The following is a 14,710-nucleotide window of genomic DNA, read 5'->3' on the forward strand; positions in this document are numbered from 1 at the left end:
ACTGTCACCAGAATTTCGTGTGACCCGGGGTTTGTCACCAGCACAGGAACAACCCGCTGGAGAAAGGAGCCAGCTTGCAGGAAACCATGCACGAGGTGGGGAGACCGAGACACAGGCGGGGGCTTGTCTGAGTCCCACCCCCCCAGGGCTGGCAAGTGCCCCTGACCATGGACTTGCAGACCCTTTTCTGTTCGACCCTGAGCGGGGTCTCCCGTCTCTGGAGCCACAGGAGTTCCCTCTATTGTTCATGGTTCGGAGGCCTTTGCCGACCCTCCCCGACGTGGCCCCGGACCCACAGCTCCCTGACCACAACAGAGTGTGGTGAGAACCACGGGGGGCCGGAGCCCGTGGGCCTGCGTGGCTTCCACTCACACCTGTGCCTACGCCTGGACACCCAAAAACGTGCCCCATCTCCCTGCCTGTCGTTTGGGGAAGTGAGAGTCCGGGCCACACCCCCACGAGGGGACAGGAGCAACACTCACAGGGTGGGAGCCGTCTCAGGGACCAGGCCCCCCCTGGTGGAGCCCCAGGGCTCCCCAGGTCCCGCAGCCCCCCCACCCCAGCCCCGAGCCCCCGGGGCCGGGGACCTACCACGATGACGACCAGGGCAGGGGCTACGAAGGCCCAGATGGCACCACTCTGCAGGGACAGCCAGCAGCTGTGGAGGGAAACGGGACCGTCACCCCGACAGCCAGCTCCTGCCCCGGCACCTCCACACAGGGGAGCAGCCAGGACGGCACGAGGCCAGCCCGGGCACCGCCCTGCCACCCGCAAGCCACTCTTACTTGTTGCTGGTCCCGTAACTGTCCAAGGCGCAGGACACCGAGATGGCACAGATCAGAAGAGGGAGACCTGGGTGGGGTGAGAGCAGGACTCGCGTCAGCGTGCGCCCACCGGCCTCGCTCGTTAGCTCCACTGTGCACGTCTCACCCGACACACACACACACAGCCACACGCTGAGCAGGGACACAGCGGCCAGTCCTCAGGGCACCTGCAGTCTGAGTGAAGAGGCAGCACACACGTGTGCCCACGTGTGCACAGGGACAGGCACACACGCAGTCACAGATGTGGACTCTGAGGCAGGTCTGTCATGAATCCAATTCCGTTTCAGCAAACGGCCCACTTTCGGCAGCTGGCGGGGCCCTGGGCCCGAGTCACCAAATGACCCCGTCTGGTCGCCCTATGCTCCCCCTCCCTGCTGCCGTGAACGGTGTGGGCGAGGGGGGGCACAGCAAACGGTCCTGTCCCCTGTGCCACCTGCGGACCCTCTCAAGAGCATGTTCCATCGGAGCAGCTGGGGCGAGGAAGTTGCATCTTGGTTATTCCTGGAGTAAAAGGGTGGGGAAGGGAGAAAGTACTGAAAACTCAGCAGCTCTTTGCGCCCCCCTGGGGCTGAGTGTGCACGGCTCCCGGGACACCTCTGCTCCGGAGGAAAGAGAGGGGACGCCTGTCCTGGCCACACACCAGCCCTTCTGAGCACTGTCGTCCCCCTTCATCCGTGGGGGCAACATCCTAAGACCCCCGGAGGACGCCTGAAACCACGGTCAGTGCTGACCCCTGTATGCACTCATTTTCCCCACACAGACACGCCTCCGACGAAGTTCACGTATGAACTGGGCACCGTGAGAGATGAACGGCAATGGCATCACGGCGCAGCGGCTGCACCGATCAAAGCGAATGAACGAAGGGCTTCCTGGACAGAGGCACCTTGACCCCGAGACGTGGGTCCACCTGAGAACCAAGATGCTGCTCGGTGACTCAGGGTGGGGAGTGGCCACAGCGAGGAGAGGCTGGCCTGGGGGCGGCGTGGGATCCCGGCCCACAACCTGGAGTGGAGCGTGATTGAAAACGTGTGAGTTGTTCATTTCTGGAATTTTCCACTTGATATTTTTGGACCACGGTTGATGGCAGGTTCCTGACTAAGGAAACTGGCTGAGGAGGGTACTGTGTCGGTTTTAAATCAGCTCCTTAGGAGACGTTTCTGGAGAACCGTCCTGTCCCTGAAACACTCTGTCCTGATGTCCCAACTGCTTCAGTGCCTGCTGCAGCTTCAGGACAAGAAGGCCCCTGCGCCCACAAGGGGGCCGGAGGCTTCGGGGCAGAGGGGTGCCGGCCGGGGCCGGGAGGGAGACCTCTGTCACGGAGGACCTTTGTCACGTTGGCGGCTTCTACGTGTGAGCTCGGCCTATGTGAAGGCAGGGCTTCCTCTGGTGTCAAATGCCTCTGGCTGTGGCTCCTGCCTGGACACCCCAGAGTCCCCAGGTTGAGGAGGCCACACCGGGGACGTTCCAGCCTGAGGGCCTCTCTTGGGGCGGGAAGAACACAGGGCACCTGTGCAGATGAAGGACCCTGGGGGCACTGGCCGCTGCCCGGGGCCCAGTGGTGCCACCACCAGGAACCCCCGACCATGGCTGCCTGTTCTCTGCCAGGACACTGGGTGCATGCTGTCCCGCCCCCTTTCCTGAGTCCCTGCGACACCTCAATTCCAGCCTCTTTCCCTCCCCAGCTCAGGGGCACTCGCTCGTGGGAATTACACGCCACAATCAATGAGTCAGAAGGGGAATCCGAGAGCAAGTTAGAAAACACGTTCAGAGGAATGAAAATGACCCTCCCCCGTGCCAAACCCACGGTGCAGGTGAACTCGTAGGAGGTCTACAGCTGCACACGCCCGTGTCACAGACAGAGGGTGGGTCTCGGGCCAGCGACTCCACCCTCTCACACGCTGGGGAAAGAAGAGCTCACGGGACCACAGGCAAGAGGAAGGAAAGAAATAACGAAGACCGTGGCAGAAATAAACAAGCTGGGTAATAAAAAAATCAAGGAAATAGTTAAAGCCAGTAACATTAAGCTTTTAAAGCAAGCGAGGGATGTTGGCATGTGTGCTTGTTTGGGCGACACGGTTCCCCTCGTCTTGCTTCCTCCGGCTGCAAAGAAGGACCGAGTGAGGAGAAAAGCCCGCCCGCCTCGCCCCGCTGCACCTACCCCATCCCATCCCGTAGTAGTAGCGGTGCTTGCTGCCCTCCGAGCCGAAGACCTTGACCACCATGCTGTAGAGGTGCAAGCCCTCCACCAGCATCCAGGCGAAGGCGCCGAGGAAGAAGTAGTGCAGGAGCACGGCCAGCACCCTGCACGGCACCTGGGGGCAGAGCCAAGAGGCACAGGGTGGGCTCGCTCTGGGCGCCTCCCGTCGCCCCGCCTCCCAGCAGCCACTCCCCGAGCAGCTTCCAGGTCCCCCTGCCCGCTGGGCTTCCCGGGCATCCTGTCCTGGCTGCCGTTTCCAGGCTCATGTGGATGGGCGTGTGATCACTGCACCTGCTCCCTCCCAGGCACAGGGCTTGGTTCAGGAGGGTGTGGGAACCAGGCCCGGACAATCAGCATAAATACCCCCTCCTCTAACAGGACTGGTTCAGGGGAGGCACACGACCCACTGGTCCACGGTGGGTGGAGGCGAGCAAGGTGTCCCTCCTGCTTCCTGACCAGGATAGGAGCCTGGAGCTTTGGAAGCCACCCTGCCCTGGAGGGGAGGCCTGTGGGAAGGGCAGGGGCTCGGGGACGGAGGAAGCAGCCCCGTGACGAGCTGGCTCCGGAGCCTGGAGCTGCTGTCTGTCCACCGGAAGGTGTCAGCTGGCCACCCGGGTGCTGAGCACAGACACCGGCCCGCATGTTGTTCGCTGTCTCTATGCCTGAATTCTGAGTGGAAGGAGGGGGCCGGCAGAAGGCGCCGCCCCCTGTGACATCAGAGGGGTGAGAGAGGGCCACTCACTGTGCCTGGCTGGCAGTGGAAGCTGATGAGCAGCAGGACCTGGGCCACCAGGACGGCGAAGGACAGGTTGGCGTGGATGTGGTAGCGCTGGTTGCGGATGGTGCTGACCGAGCTGAGTGAGGGCAGAGGGCACGGTGAGCCCCGGGGGCCAGGCTGCTCCTCACAGTCCCCTCGGGGCCCCAGAGAGGCCTCTGGGTAGCCGGGCCAGGTGCTGCCGCTCCTGAACTTGGGCCCCGGGGGCTCCCTCGGCTGGCACAGCCCCGCCCTGCCGGAGCCTGCCCAGAGGCAGCCCCTTCTGGTTCCCGGCACCCAGCCTGCTCCAGACCCTGGCCTCCACACCGGCCACTCCTCTGAGGCCACCTCCCACCCCAGGGCCAAGCCTGTGGCTCAGACATCCCTGCCCATGAGGGAGCATCACATCCTTGCCCCAAGGTTGTCCCCAGCTGGCACTGACGGCTGGGAACCCCGTGTCTGTGCCTCCCCACCCTGCTCATCACTGGGCCCTGCGTATCTGTCCTGGGCACGGCTGTATCCCCAGAGCTGACCACGCCCAGGGGGTGGGCTATGCTGAGCAAATAGCTGACGAACCAGAGACCCAAGCCTGAGTATGCTAAGCACATTGGGGAGTCCCTCCAGGCCCAGGCTCGTGCCCCCGCCTGGCTCAGATCCCCTGGGGCCTCCTCGCGTGTCCCCTGTACCCATGCCTGGTTCAAAACTCCTCACTGACCAATCTGAACCCCGGAGCCACAGAACCTCCAAGGTGCCAGGCAGGGAGGGTGTGCAGGACTCCAGGGGAAACCCCACACGCAGCCCTGGGGGGTGGGGGTGACACCTGGTGTGAGCGATGGGCAGCAGGCCTGGGGTCTGGGGCTTCAAGGTCCACCTCAAAACACACCCCCCATTTCATCTTTCTGCCCCATGAGTTGTGGCCAGTTTTGTCTTTGCTGGGGGTGGAGGTGGGGGTGTCGGTCCTGGCTCTCACCTGGCCAGTCATCTGTGGGCCTGTCCCAGAAGTTCCAGCTCAGCCGAAGCCAGTGCCCTCCAACCCCACAGGCCCCAGGTTTCCCCTCTCTCCCCAGCAACCCCGTAGCCCCCTCCCCGCACTCCAGGTCTCAACACGAGCAGCGACCCAGAGCCGCCACCCGGCTGTGACATTCCGGGTCTGGGCACTCGCCAGCTCACGAGATCGAAGGGGGAGGGGAGCGTTCACGTTACACAAAGCCCCCGGACCTCCCGGGACATGGGTCACGGGTGAGCAGGACGTGACTCACGAGAGCATGGCGAAGGTGACCAGCGTGACCGCCAGGCAGAGGACGGACAGGGAGCAGCCGATGTAACTGATGGACGAGAGCGCCATCTGGTGTCCGCGCGTGAGCTGTGGGGGAAGCGGAGCACAGGGGTCAGTGCTGCCGGGCACAGGGTCAGGCCCTGGGGTCCCTGTGGCTGCGGCCTGGCGGGAGGCAACCACTGTCCCGCTGTGAGTGTGCGACGACCCCTCAGTCCTGCTTCTCCTCCGAAAGGTCCTGTTGTTGCCACCAGGAGCGGTCCTGGCCTTGGGGGTCAGCGCTGGGTTTTGTACGTTTCAAATGCTCCCGACAGCCCCAGAAGGCCTCGTGTTCCCCCACCCACCCAGCCTCTACCCTGCTGCTGCCTGCCCCTGCCCCAGCAGGAGCTCCTGGGCCTGCTGCCCCTCCGCGCCCCTGCCCCCTTGTCTGCACTGCAGGGTCCACAGCCAGCAGGAGGCGCTGGGCTTGCTGAAGAGCTGGACCCAGAAGCCACGGGCTCGGTCCCAGGTGGCCCCGTCCGTCCTAGCTGAGGACCTGGACACGGGACCCGGTTGGCGGCGTGAGGAGCCGGTGACGGCACGCATGTGACATGTCCACGGCCGTGCGGGGACGCAGGTGAGCTGTGTGTGAGTGTGGGGCGGACTTTGCTAACGCTCCGTCCTCCCGGAACAGATCACGTTGGTGGACGCATTGGGGGTGCAGAGCCACAGGGAGGGGCAGAAACCCCCGCTTTTCACAGAGCCGGGAGTCTGGTCCAGGGAAGGTTCTGAGGGGAGGGCGAAGCTGCAGGGATGCAGACGGGGCGCTGCACGGGCTGGGAGTGTCTGAGCCCCGCCCCAGGAGGAGGGGGTCCACCTGCATCACAGACAGGAAGCCCAGGCTCCGAGCAGGCACTGTGCAAAGCCTGTGCAGAGTCGGGGAGGAACCCCGAGTGTCTGTGGGCGCAGAGGCAGTGCCCCAGGTCAGAAAGCAGAGCTGCGCGCAGTGGGTGCTCCTTGGGAGTTGCTTGAGCAAGTGACCCACACACTCGGGGGGGGGGCCCTGGGGGAGACCTGGCCCCTGTGTGCTGCTCACCACCTTCTGCCCCCAACCCAAACGTGGCTCCAGGGCCATGGTGCTGGGCTGCACGAGGAGACGATGGGCTGGCGGCTGGGCCCTGTGACCAGGGAGGGGTCCAAGTGGACATGGCACGTAGTGGGTGGCCTCGGAAGTGTGCTCACCCCAATGGTGGCCTTTCTCTCCCGCTGCCCCCCCCCCGCCCCCGGCTGGGTCTAGAAATACACGGAAGAGCCGGGTTGGCCCCAGGACGCGGGGCCTCTGGGCCCGAGCCCACCGGCCTCGGTGACACCAGCAGGCATTGCACGTGCTCCCGGAGGCCAGCTGGGCCGTGCAGATAGAGACGAGGGGCCCATCCCTCCGCAGAGAAGCGTCTTTCTCCTCCGCTGTTCTAACAGAAGTCCCTCTCAGGGACCCGTTTCCTCCCCAGGAGAGAAGGCAAAGAACACACCACCCTCACTCAGCAGGAGGGCGAGAAGGGCCGAGGGGGCTGCAGGCAGGGACAGGGCCCTGCCAGCAGGGGGCAGTGGCTGCCTGGGCAGACGTGGAAGCCCTCAACTCCAGTTAAATTTTAAAAAACCCAGAAATCCAAAATCTTAGATCTGAGTCTTGAAATAGCCCAACAGCTATTTTTTTAAGCCTGTGTGGGTGAAACACAGCCACTGGCCAAGGTTGCCCCCAACCACGGCTGAGCAACCCCTTCCCGGCTGCCGGGCCCTGCCCCCAGGCTCCCTGCTCTGTGCCTGGGTCCCAGTGGGCTTTCCTTGTCTTGGCAAAAGGTTCCTGCTACCAGGACGGCCGTCGTGAGCCCACCAGAGGAGCCGGGGGCAGGAGAGGGGGCTGCAGGGCCTGGCCATGCTGAGGGGGCCAGCCACCTGGAAAAGAGCAGCCACACTGTGTGGCCTTTGGGACCCCTGCCCACTCAGGGGCCAGCCCCCACCACCCTCCCCATGGCCAACTCTCATCATTCCTCCCCCCGCCCCCACCCCACTGGCCCTTTCACATAATGAAGCCTTGGAAATCTCTCCCAGTCAGTTGGCATGACTACAGTTCATTCCTCAATGAGTGCGTGTTGTCTCCTGATTAATCATCCTGGTTAGCACAGAGGTGCGGCATCGATGGATCGGAATTCGCGCAACGCTTCACCGTGGTCCCAACGTCTCTGTTACCGGGCCTTTCCCCCCCGACAAGGGGGTGCCCCCTCCTGCACTCTCCACCCTGAAGGTAACGTTATCTTCAGAACTGACTCCCTCTGTTCCGTGACGTGGGCTCTCCCGGGGGTGGCAGTGTGTGACAGGCTCTGCCCCAGGTTCTGTCTGTCCTGGTCGCCCACCCGGACCCCGCCTGTCCCCTGGCTGGGGCAGAGCTCAGGAAGATGCGGGTTCAGGGCGTGGAGCACAGCTGCCCGGGTGTCAGCATCAGACCTCCAAACGCTGCACAGATCCGCTGTCGACAGGGATAGCTGTCTTCATTTTTTAAAAATCTTTCATGAGAAGATTTGTGTTTAGCGTGTTTAATTTTAAACCATTTTCGAAGCAACCTTTCCTGGCAGTGAGTAGACGGGATTTGCTTCTGCAGAGACACCCACAGACAGTCTAAATCTGGTCACCTCTGCGGAGTGGTGACAGATTAGCAGCCATAAAGGGTCTGGCTGGGTTTTTTTACCTCCCGGGGTGGAGGGGCGTCCCTCCCTCCCTCCGCCTCCGCCCCGCCCCGCCCACCACGCACATGGCCGATGAAGCCCATGCACCTAAGCAGCCTGGGGGGCTCAGTGCCAGGCTCAGCCTCCAGTGACCACGGAGAAGTCCCCCAACTCTCGTCTGTGCCGGGAGGATGGCAGCCCCTCACTCATGTGGGAGTAGCGGCTCCCCAGACGTAACCCTTAAAGACAATGCTGCCACGGGGGGTGCCTGGGGGTCACGTGTGCCCGAACTACGGCGTACCACCAAGGGCACTGGGTGGACCAGGGGCACACGCCCCCACGGCCTGATCTGAGAATCGCCCTTCCGAAACTCCGGAGGCTCACGGCCCGAAGGACACTGTGAATGTGCAGGTCTCAGCTCTGGCCGGGTTGGGATTTCAAAGCAGCCTGCCCGCCCCACTCTCTAAAAACAAGCTTTCTTTTATCCTCACCCAAGGACATTTCTTTTCATGGCTTTTAGAGAGGAGAAAGGGGAGAGAAACATCGACTGGTCGCCCCTCGTACGTGCCCAGACGTATGAGCCTGGACCAGGGATGCAACCCACAGCCTCCGGTTACGCGATGACACTCTGACCAACTGAGCCACCGGCCAGGGCCACATACCCGGCTCTCCACAGAAGCTCAGGCTTGGGGCGGGACAGAACTCGTCCACAGGGCCTGGCTCTCCGTGGACGTGGGACAAAGGTCCTGGGCTGAGCCCTCCACCCTCTGCTCCGCTGTCCCCACCACGGACATCAGTTTTCTTTGGGGCCGCACTGGGCTCTGGGGCTCTTTCTTCCCTCACCAGTGCGGTTTGCCTTAGACCTGAGCAGCGCATCTCCAGCCCCTGGGTCCTGGCAGGTGCCACCGGGAAACCCTCAGACCCAGCACGAGGGGTCCCCACTCTCCTCAGCCTGAGGCTCCGGGGCAGATCCAAGGGCCTCCTTAGGTCACCGGAAGTCCCTCCCCACTGGAGGGGCTCGCTGACCCCAGCTGGAAGTCAGGCCTCAGGAGGCCCAGGGCCTGGCCTGCTGCCCAGCATCTCTGGTCTCTGGCAGGATGCTCAGAGGCCTCCATGTAAACACCCATGTACATACGGGCACCCGTGTGTCGGATGCTCAGAGGCCTCCATGTAAGCACCCATGTACATACGGGCACCCGTGTGTCGGATGCTCAGAGGCCTCCATGTAAGCACCCATGTACATACGGGCGCCTGTGTGTCGGATGCTCAGAGGCCTCCATGTAAGCACCCATGTACATACGGGCACCCGTGTGTCCCAAGGGGAACGCCCCATCCCAGACACCCGTACACTGGCTACGGTCGAGGACCTCACTCGGTTGGACGCCCCAGCAGCACAGAACCTGAGGCTGAAAATGCTGGCGCACCTGCCCCCTCAGGGGTCTGCCCGGGGACCCCTGAGGCCAAGATGATTTCTGCCAAGAGGCAATGGCCTCCCGTCTGTCCCCAAAGCTGACAGCCCAGCTCCGCCCCCAGCCCTATGTGGAAAGGGCGCCCCTTTGGGGTCTTACCTCCAGCGGGACCACCTGCATGAGGATGGCGAAGTTGGTGAGGTGTGTGCAGCGGCAGACAGAGTAGTCCAGGGTGCCTTCTGCCAGGACACAGCCCTCGTTCGACCAGACCCCTTGCCCGGAGCTGCGGACAGATGGCCAGACGGTGGGTGGGGCAGCATGTGCCCTGGGCCCAGGCGGAGAGCTGCCGTCACTGGGTCTGCTGCCGAGGGCAGACGGGGTCGATTGGGCCACAGGGACACGGGGAGCTCCTTCTGGGACAGGGAAGTGGTCCGGCCACTTGGCCAGTCACTTCGGACGGCGTCTGGGCTGATGTCCGGGAAAGCAGGGAATGTGACAGCCCAGCGTCCCTTCCAGGATGCCTCTCAGCCCCACGCACAGGGGCACATTGGGCAATTACTGAGGGACGATGCCCGAGGACAGAGTAGCCCAGGGTGCACCTTGGGGAGGGGCTACCTAGAAGGTGGGAGACACAGGCGACCAGATGGGGACCGACAGGGGTGGAACGTGGAACATTTATCATGTCTAAGGCACGAAACACACGTGTTCTCCGTGAGCAGAACCGCCACGTCTGTCTGTATATCACCGAGAACATGGCCCAAGAGCTTGTCTCCGGGAAGGGGGTAGGTCTGCTTCTCACAGAGGCCCTGGCCCTGGGCACGCGGGGGGCGACCCCCAAGCCCTCCGGCCCCCGTGGGCAGTACCTGAAGTCCAGGAAGGCGCAGTACAGGAAGACTCGGTTGCTCTCGTTGGCGGCCTGGTGGTGCTGCCTGTCCGTCTGCAAGGAGAGAATGGCATGCTTCATGACCCCAGGCTCCCAGGTGACAGCAGCACCCCACAGCTGTGAGGCCAGGCATGTGCAGAGCTGTCCCTCTCAGCTGGCCATGGTCTGCCAGGGCCAGCGCAGGCCCGGGCTCCAGCCGCCGGGCCCCTGCCCGTCCCTCAGGGCTCTTTCCCCAGGGCGGTCTCCCGTCCCCAGGGCTCTGCCCCTCGTGAGCCTCTTGGAGGGGCCGCCTGCTCTCCCACCCCACCCTGCTATTCACGTGCATGCAGCCTCGGTCACAAGTGGCCTGTGGCACTGTCACTGTCACTGACTCGGTTTCCGTCTCTGTGTCGGAGGTGCACGCGGGGAGCCTGTGGCCGTCCCCCTCTCTGCTGCACCCCAGGGCCTGGCCACAGCAGGTGCCCACTAAACACTAGCTGAGTGGACAGGCAGAAGGAGGGACAGTCAGTGGATTTCGGACCCTCGCTCTCGCCCGAGAGGTCGGGCGCCTGATTCCGGACCCTCTGGGCGCCAGCTCAGGGCGCACGGCACCCGTCCCTCTGCCCGAGTGAGACGCAGAGCCCCCTCCAGCAACCGGCACCGAGAGGCTCAGGGACCCAGCAGCCTCCCCAGAGGGCAGGCTGCGGGCAGGAGGAACCGGGCTGATGGACTCCCGATCAACATGCCGGGCACCTCTCATCGGCTTGCTCAGGGCGCTCCCTCCCCTTCAGCCCTCCTTCATCACCGCGGCAGCCGCGGCCGACCCACCGAGCCGCCCCCTCCACAGGAGATTGCAGCGTGACCTCTCCCTCCGGGAGTTGTCCTGGCGTGCCCCACAAAAGCTCCACGTTCCCCAGTGGTCAGCAAGGCCAGACCCAAAGTAATCCCCCATCATTGCCTCCTTCTAGAATCTTCTCTGATCGTCCCCATGGGCACATGCAACCACACGAATGCTGTCCTCTTGCCCTCCTCCTCCAGTGTCTTAGGGTTATTAATGTATCACGGGGCCTCTTAAATCCACCTGTGTAGCCCCCCGGCCAGAACGCCTCTCCCCGAGGCCGCGCCTGGTCCCTCTAATTGCTGGTATGGTCGTGTCCTGGAGGTGCCCGTCCATCCGCTTTTCACCTGTGCCCTTCAATAGCACCGGGCTCCCGGGTGTCTGAGCGCCACGTGCCCGGGCCGCGCTGGGCAATGCTGGTCCAGGCCATGCGGGCAGGCAGCGTAGTCCTGGCTCCTCAGAGAAGCTCCCGAGGGGGCAGCTGTCCGACAGCTGGACCTGCTGCTGCAGAGCACGTGGCTGAGACACCACAGGGCCGCCCGTCCCTGGGCACACCTGGCGCAGGCGAATGAGCTTCACTGAAAGCCTACAGGGACACTTGGGAGCCCACATAGTACAACCCAGCTCGAGGGAGCCCACGAAAACACCTGAAAATCCCAAGCCTTCATTCATTCTAGCCCTGCTCTTCTGGGCTACACCCGCAATGCTGCCCCGGACAACCCGGCTGGCGCCCCTTCCCACAGTCACAGAGGAGGGTGGTCTCCACGGCCGATCTGGGGCTTCAGAACCTGAAGCCAGGGTGGGGGCAGCCCTGGTCTCAGGAGCCTGTCAGGTGGCAATACATTGGATCCACTTCAAGTGGAGACACGCCCCCGCCCCCTCTGTGCTGATGCGAGCTGGCTGTGACTGATGCTCAGACAGAGGAGGAGCCCTGGGTCTGCGGCCAGGCAGGGCCACACGAGGCCACCGGTGGGGGAGTGGAGGTGTGAGAAACCCACGAAATCGAAGCCCTGAGTCGGAACCTGGCAGGGACCCGCCCACGTGGGTGCGGCCTCCCTGGCCGTGGCCCTGGGCCCGGGCCCCCCAGCCTGGCGCTGCGCCTCACTTCCATGGGGAGCTGGGTTTGTGGGCTGCTCAGAACACAGGACAGGGCCCCGCACTGACCCACCCCCATCGGGGCACGGAGGGCTGCGTGGGCCCAGCACTGCCTCCCTGGTGACCTCGGGCCCAGCCGGCCCCGCCCCGATGGGGGTATTTAAAACTCTGCCCCACCAACCACAACAAACCCAGTGTGAGAGCAGCCAGGGGGCGGAGGGCAGGCGGTGCTCACTGGGGCCGGGCCGGGGCCAAGGCCGCACCCGACTGGGAATCTCCTGCCCTCCGCCGGCCCTTCCTGGCGGCTCCTGCCGTGGGAAACGCAGATCCGCTCCCTGTGTGTCTGGAGTCTGCCACCAGACTGGGCTGAAGGCTCTGCCTGGAAAGTCCCCAGGGCCGCGGCCTGGACTGTCTCATCGGAAGGGGAGGGAAGAAGCTACACAGAAAATACAACATCAGCAAAACCCACCGGGTCTTCCCCGCCTGCCCCGCACATCCTCGCCCTCCAGCCCTGACCCCGGTGGCCAGGCCAGGCTGTCCCCAGTGGGTCACCTGAACTGGGCCTCGTTTCCAGTGCCACAGCTTGGAATTTCTCCTGCAGCCAGAAAACTGTCCTGAATCACAAGCTAAAGTATAAGCTCGGATGTATGTCTGGGAACAGAGTTCACAATCGGAGCAGGTAAAGGTCACCTCAGAGCCCATCTGTGTCCTCAAATGGGAGGGAAAAAACAACAGTTTTCACAAACTACAAACTACAAACAGAACTCTCTCGGCGCCTGCAGTTGGGGGGGGTTTGCTGATAACCAGGAAATTTCAATCCCGGGCCCGCCCCGGGGGCCTGTTAGAATGTCTCGGGGAGTGGAATGGTCTCATTTTCACGCAGATAACGGGATGGCTTTAAAAGGTTATAAAATTCCGATCTCTTTTATGGCCCAATTCTGAAGCTGTTAATAATAACACATCATATTTATGGTCCCTAACCTGCTTACAAACTGCATTAAAAATGATGTTATTTTCCATGAAAAGTGAGCTATTTTACCCAGAAAAGAAAGCAGGGATTTGGAACCCCACAACTGCACCCCAGGACTGGCAGAGGGGGGGGACACGCCAGGGGGCGGGACCCCCCAGGTGATCTGGGTCGTGCATCATTTGTTTCCTGCTTCCTACTCTCTGCTCCTCTATTTTCTAAGTTCACGAGGAAAAGAAGTTCAGCCCAAATTTCTCGAGGCCTGAAACACACCCACGGAAAAAAGCCTTTTCCCCAGAAATTCTTTCCCTACATATTAAGAGACAACTTTTCCAATGGGCAGAATCGTGGCTGGGGACAGATCTAACACGAAACACATCGAAGACGTGACTTAGCTCGACGGGCGAGGTGACCGCTAAGCTGTCAGCACAGCGTCACTTCGAGGGAGAAGCTGAGACTCCTGCGCAGGAGAGGCCGCCGGGAAGCGGGGCTGTCAAAGCAAGGTCATGTCCAGGGATGCTCATGTCCGGCCCTCCGTCTCCGCCAGACCAAGTCTCTGCTTCAGTGTGGGCAGCAAAACCAAGCAGGGCGGAGGGGCTGGCCCCCGCCCTCTGTGGCCCTCCCTCCTTCCCAGGCCTGCCCACCCTGCTGCACCGGCCTCCCAGGGGCTGGGACTTGGAGACCGGCTGTTCCGAGCACTCGGCCGCATGCAGCGGCTGTGAGCAGAAGCGGGTTTCCAAGGAGAAAAACCGTTTATTACACACAAAGGCACGCATGCGAACATGGAGAGGAGACGCAAACGCAGATCAGAAACGCAAAGGCTGAACGGGCACAGCAGGGGCGGGGTGTGCCACTGGTGCCCGTCCGGGCTGTGCTGTGGGAGGGGCAGGGGCCGTGCCCGTGGAAGGTGCCCAGAGAGGGGACGGGACTCAGTGCAGACCCAGAGCAGGGCGGGACAGTCTGGAGGTCAGAGCCTGGACCTGAGAGAGAGCAGCCCAGGCCTGACAAGGGCCCAGGTGTGTTAGGACTCGGCTCTGGATGTGCTGGGGAGGTGGGGGGGGAGCTCTGCTCCTATAGAAGGGACTGTCACCCCTGTGGGTCACGACCACCCGCCCTGCCCTCACACCTCCAGCTGGGGAGCATCACAAAAGCATCAGTGTCGTCGTCCCTGAGTCGGGCCCTGAAAGCCGCCGAGTCGGTGTCCTCGGATCCTATTGTTCTGGCTGCTCAAAATCTGTTCCCAGCCTCTCCATTTACCCTAATTAGTCCCTCTCTTCTCTCTCTCTCCTCCTGGCTCTCTCTCCCTCCCAGTCCGTGAGGTTGTCAGCCTCGCTGTCGAGACCCACCATAGCCACCAGGAGGCCCTGGGAAGGACTGTGGGCGTTGCCAGTGCTCCCTTGGGGGCTGAGTTCAGGACCAGACGAGACACGGACATGAACATGGCGAGAACCGTGCTGGTCACTGGCCCTGGACCTCTCAGAATGGATGGACCTCCTGCCCCGCCCCTCTGGCCCCAGGGTCCCCTCACTGCCCACAGGCCCCGGGGTCACAGAGGCGCAATCCTGCCCCAGACAAGCCTGAGGTCCCCGCCCAGAGCAACACCAGAGCTCAGCATCTACATTAAACACTTTCCCCCTGTGTGTGGGCTGCCGCCTCCCTTCAGCTCAGCTCTCGAGGCCCCTGCCCTCCTGGTCTTTCCTGGGCTAATCAGGGGTCTCTCCTGTCTACAGACACCAGGAGGGGGTGGCCCCAGGCTCTGCTGGGCTGTGTCAGCTGTGACTCCTGCAGGGTG

General features: G+C 62.9%; 1 protein-coding gene across 2 annotated transcripts in view; it reads right to left on the reverse strand.

The window, feature by feature from the left end:
* The window catches only part of ADGRD1 (adhesion G protein-coupled receptor D1), a 61,533-nt gene that overhangs the window by 12,528 nt on the left and 34,295 nt on the right, over positions 1 to 14,710 (reverse strand). For both annotated transcript variants that reach the window (XM_037051860.1, XM_037051859.1), the window contains 7 exons: positions 10,020 to 10,093; positions 9,316 to 9,439; positions 5,035 to 5,138; positions 3,764 to 3,875; positions 2,983 to 3,136; positions 786 to 852; positions 592 to 658 (listed from right to left, as the gene is read on the reverse strand). In XM_037051860.1, coding sequence (XP_036907755.1) covers positions 592 to 658; positions 786 to 852; positions 2,983 to 3,136; positions 3,764 to 3,875; positions 5,035 to 5,138; positions 9,316 to 9,439; positions 10,020 to 10,093 — 702 coding nt within the window. The remainder of the gene's footprint in view (positions 1 to 591; positions 659 to 785; positions 853 to 2,982; positions 3,137 to 3,763; positions 3,876 to 5,034; positions 5,139 to 9,315; positions 9,440 to 10,019; positions 10,094 to 14,710) is intronic.

This window comes from Sturnira hondurensis, unplaced genomic scaffold (genome assembly GCF_014824575.4).
Source record: "Sturnira hondurensis isolate 20B ecotype Veracruz unplaced genomic scaffold, ASM1482457v3 Scaffold0007406, whole genome shotgun sequence".
Classification (NCBI taxonomy): Eukaryota; Metazoa; Chordata; class Mammalia; order Chiroptera; family Phyllostomidae; genus Sturnira; species Sturnira hondurensis.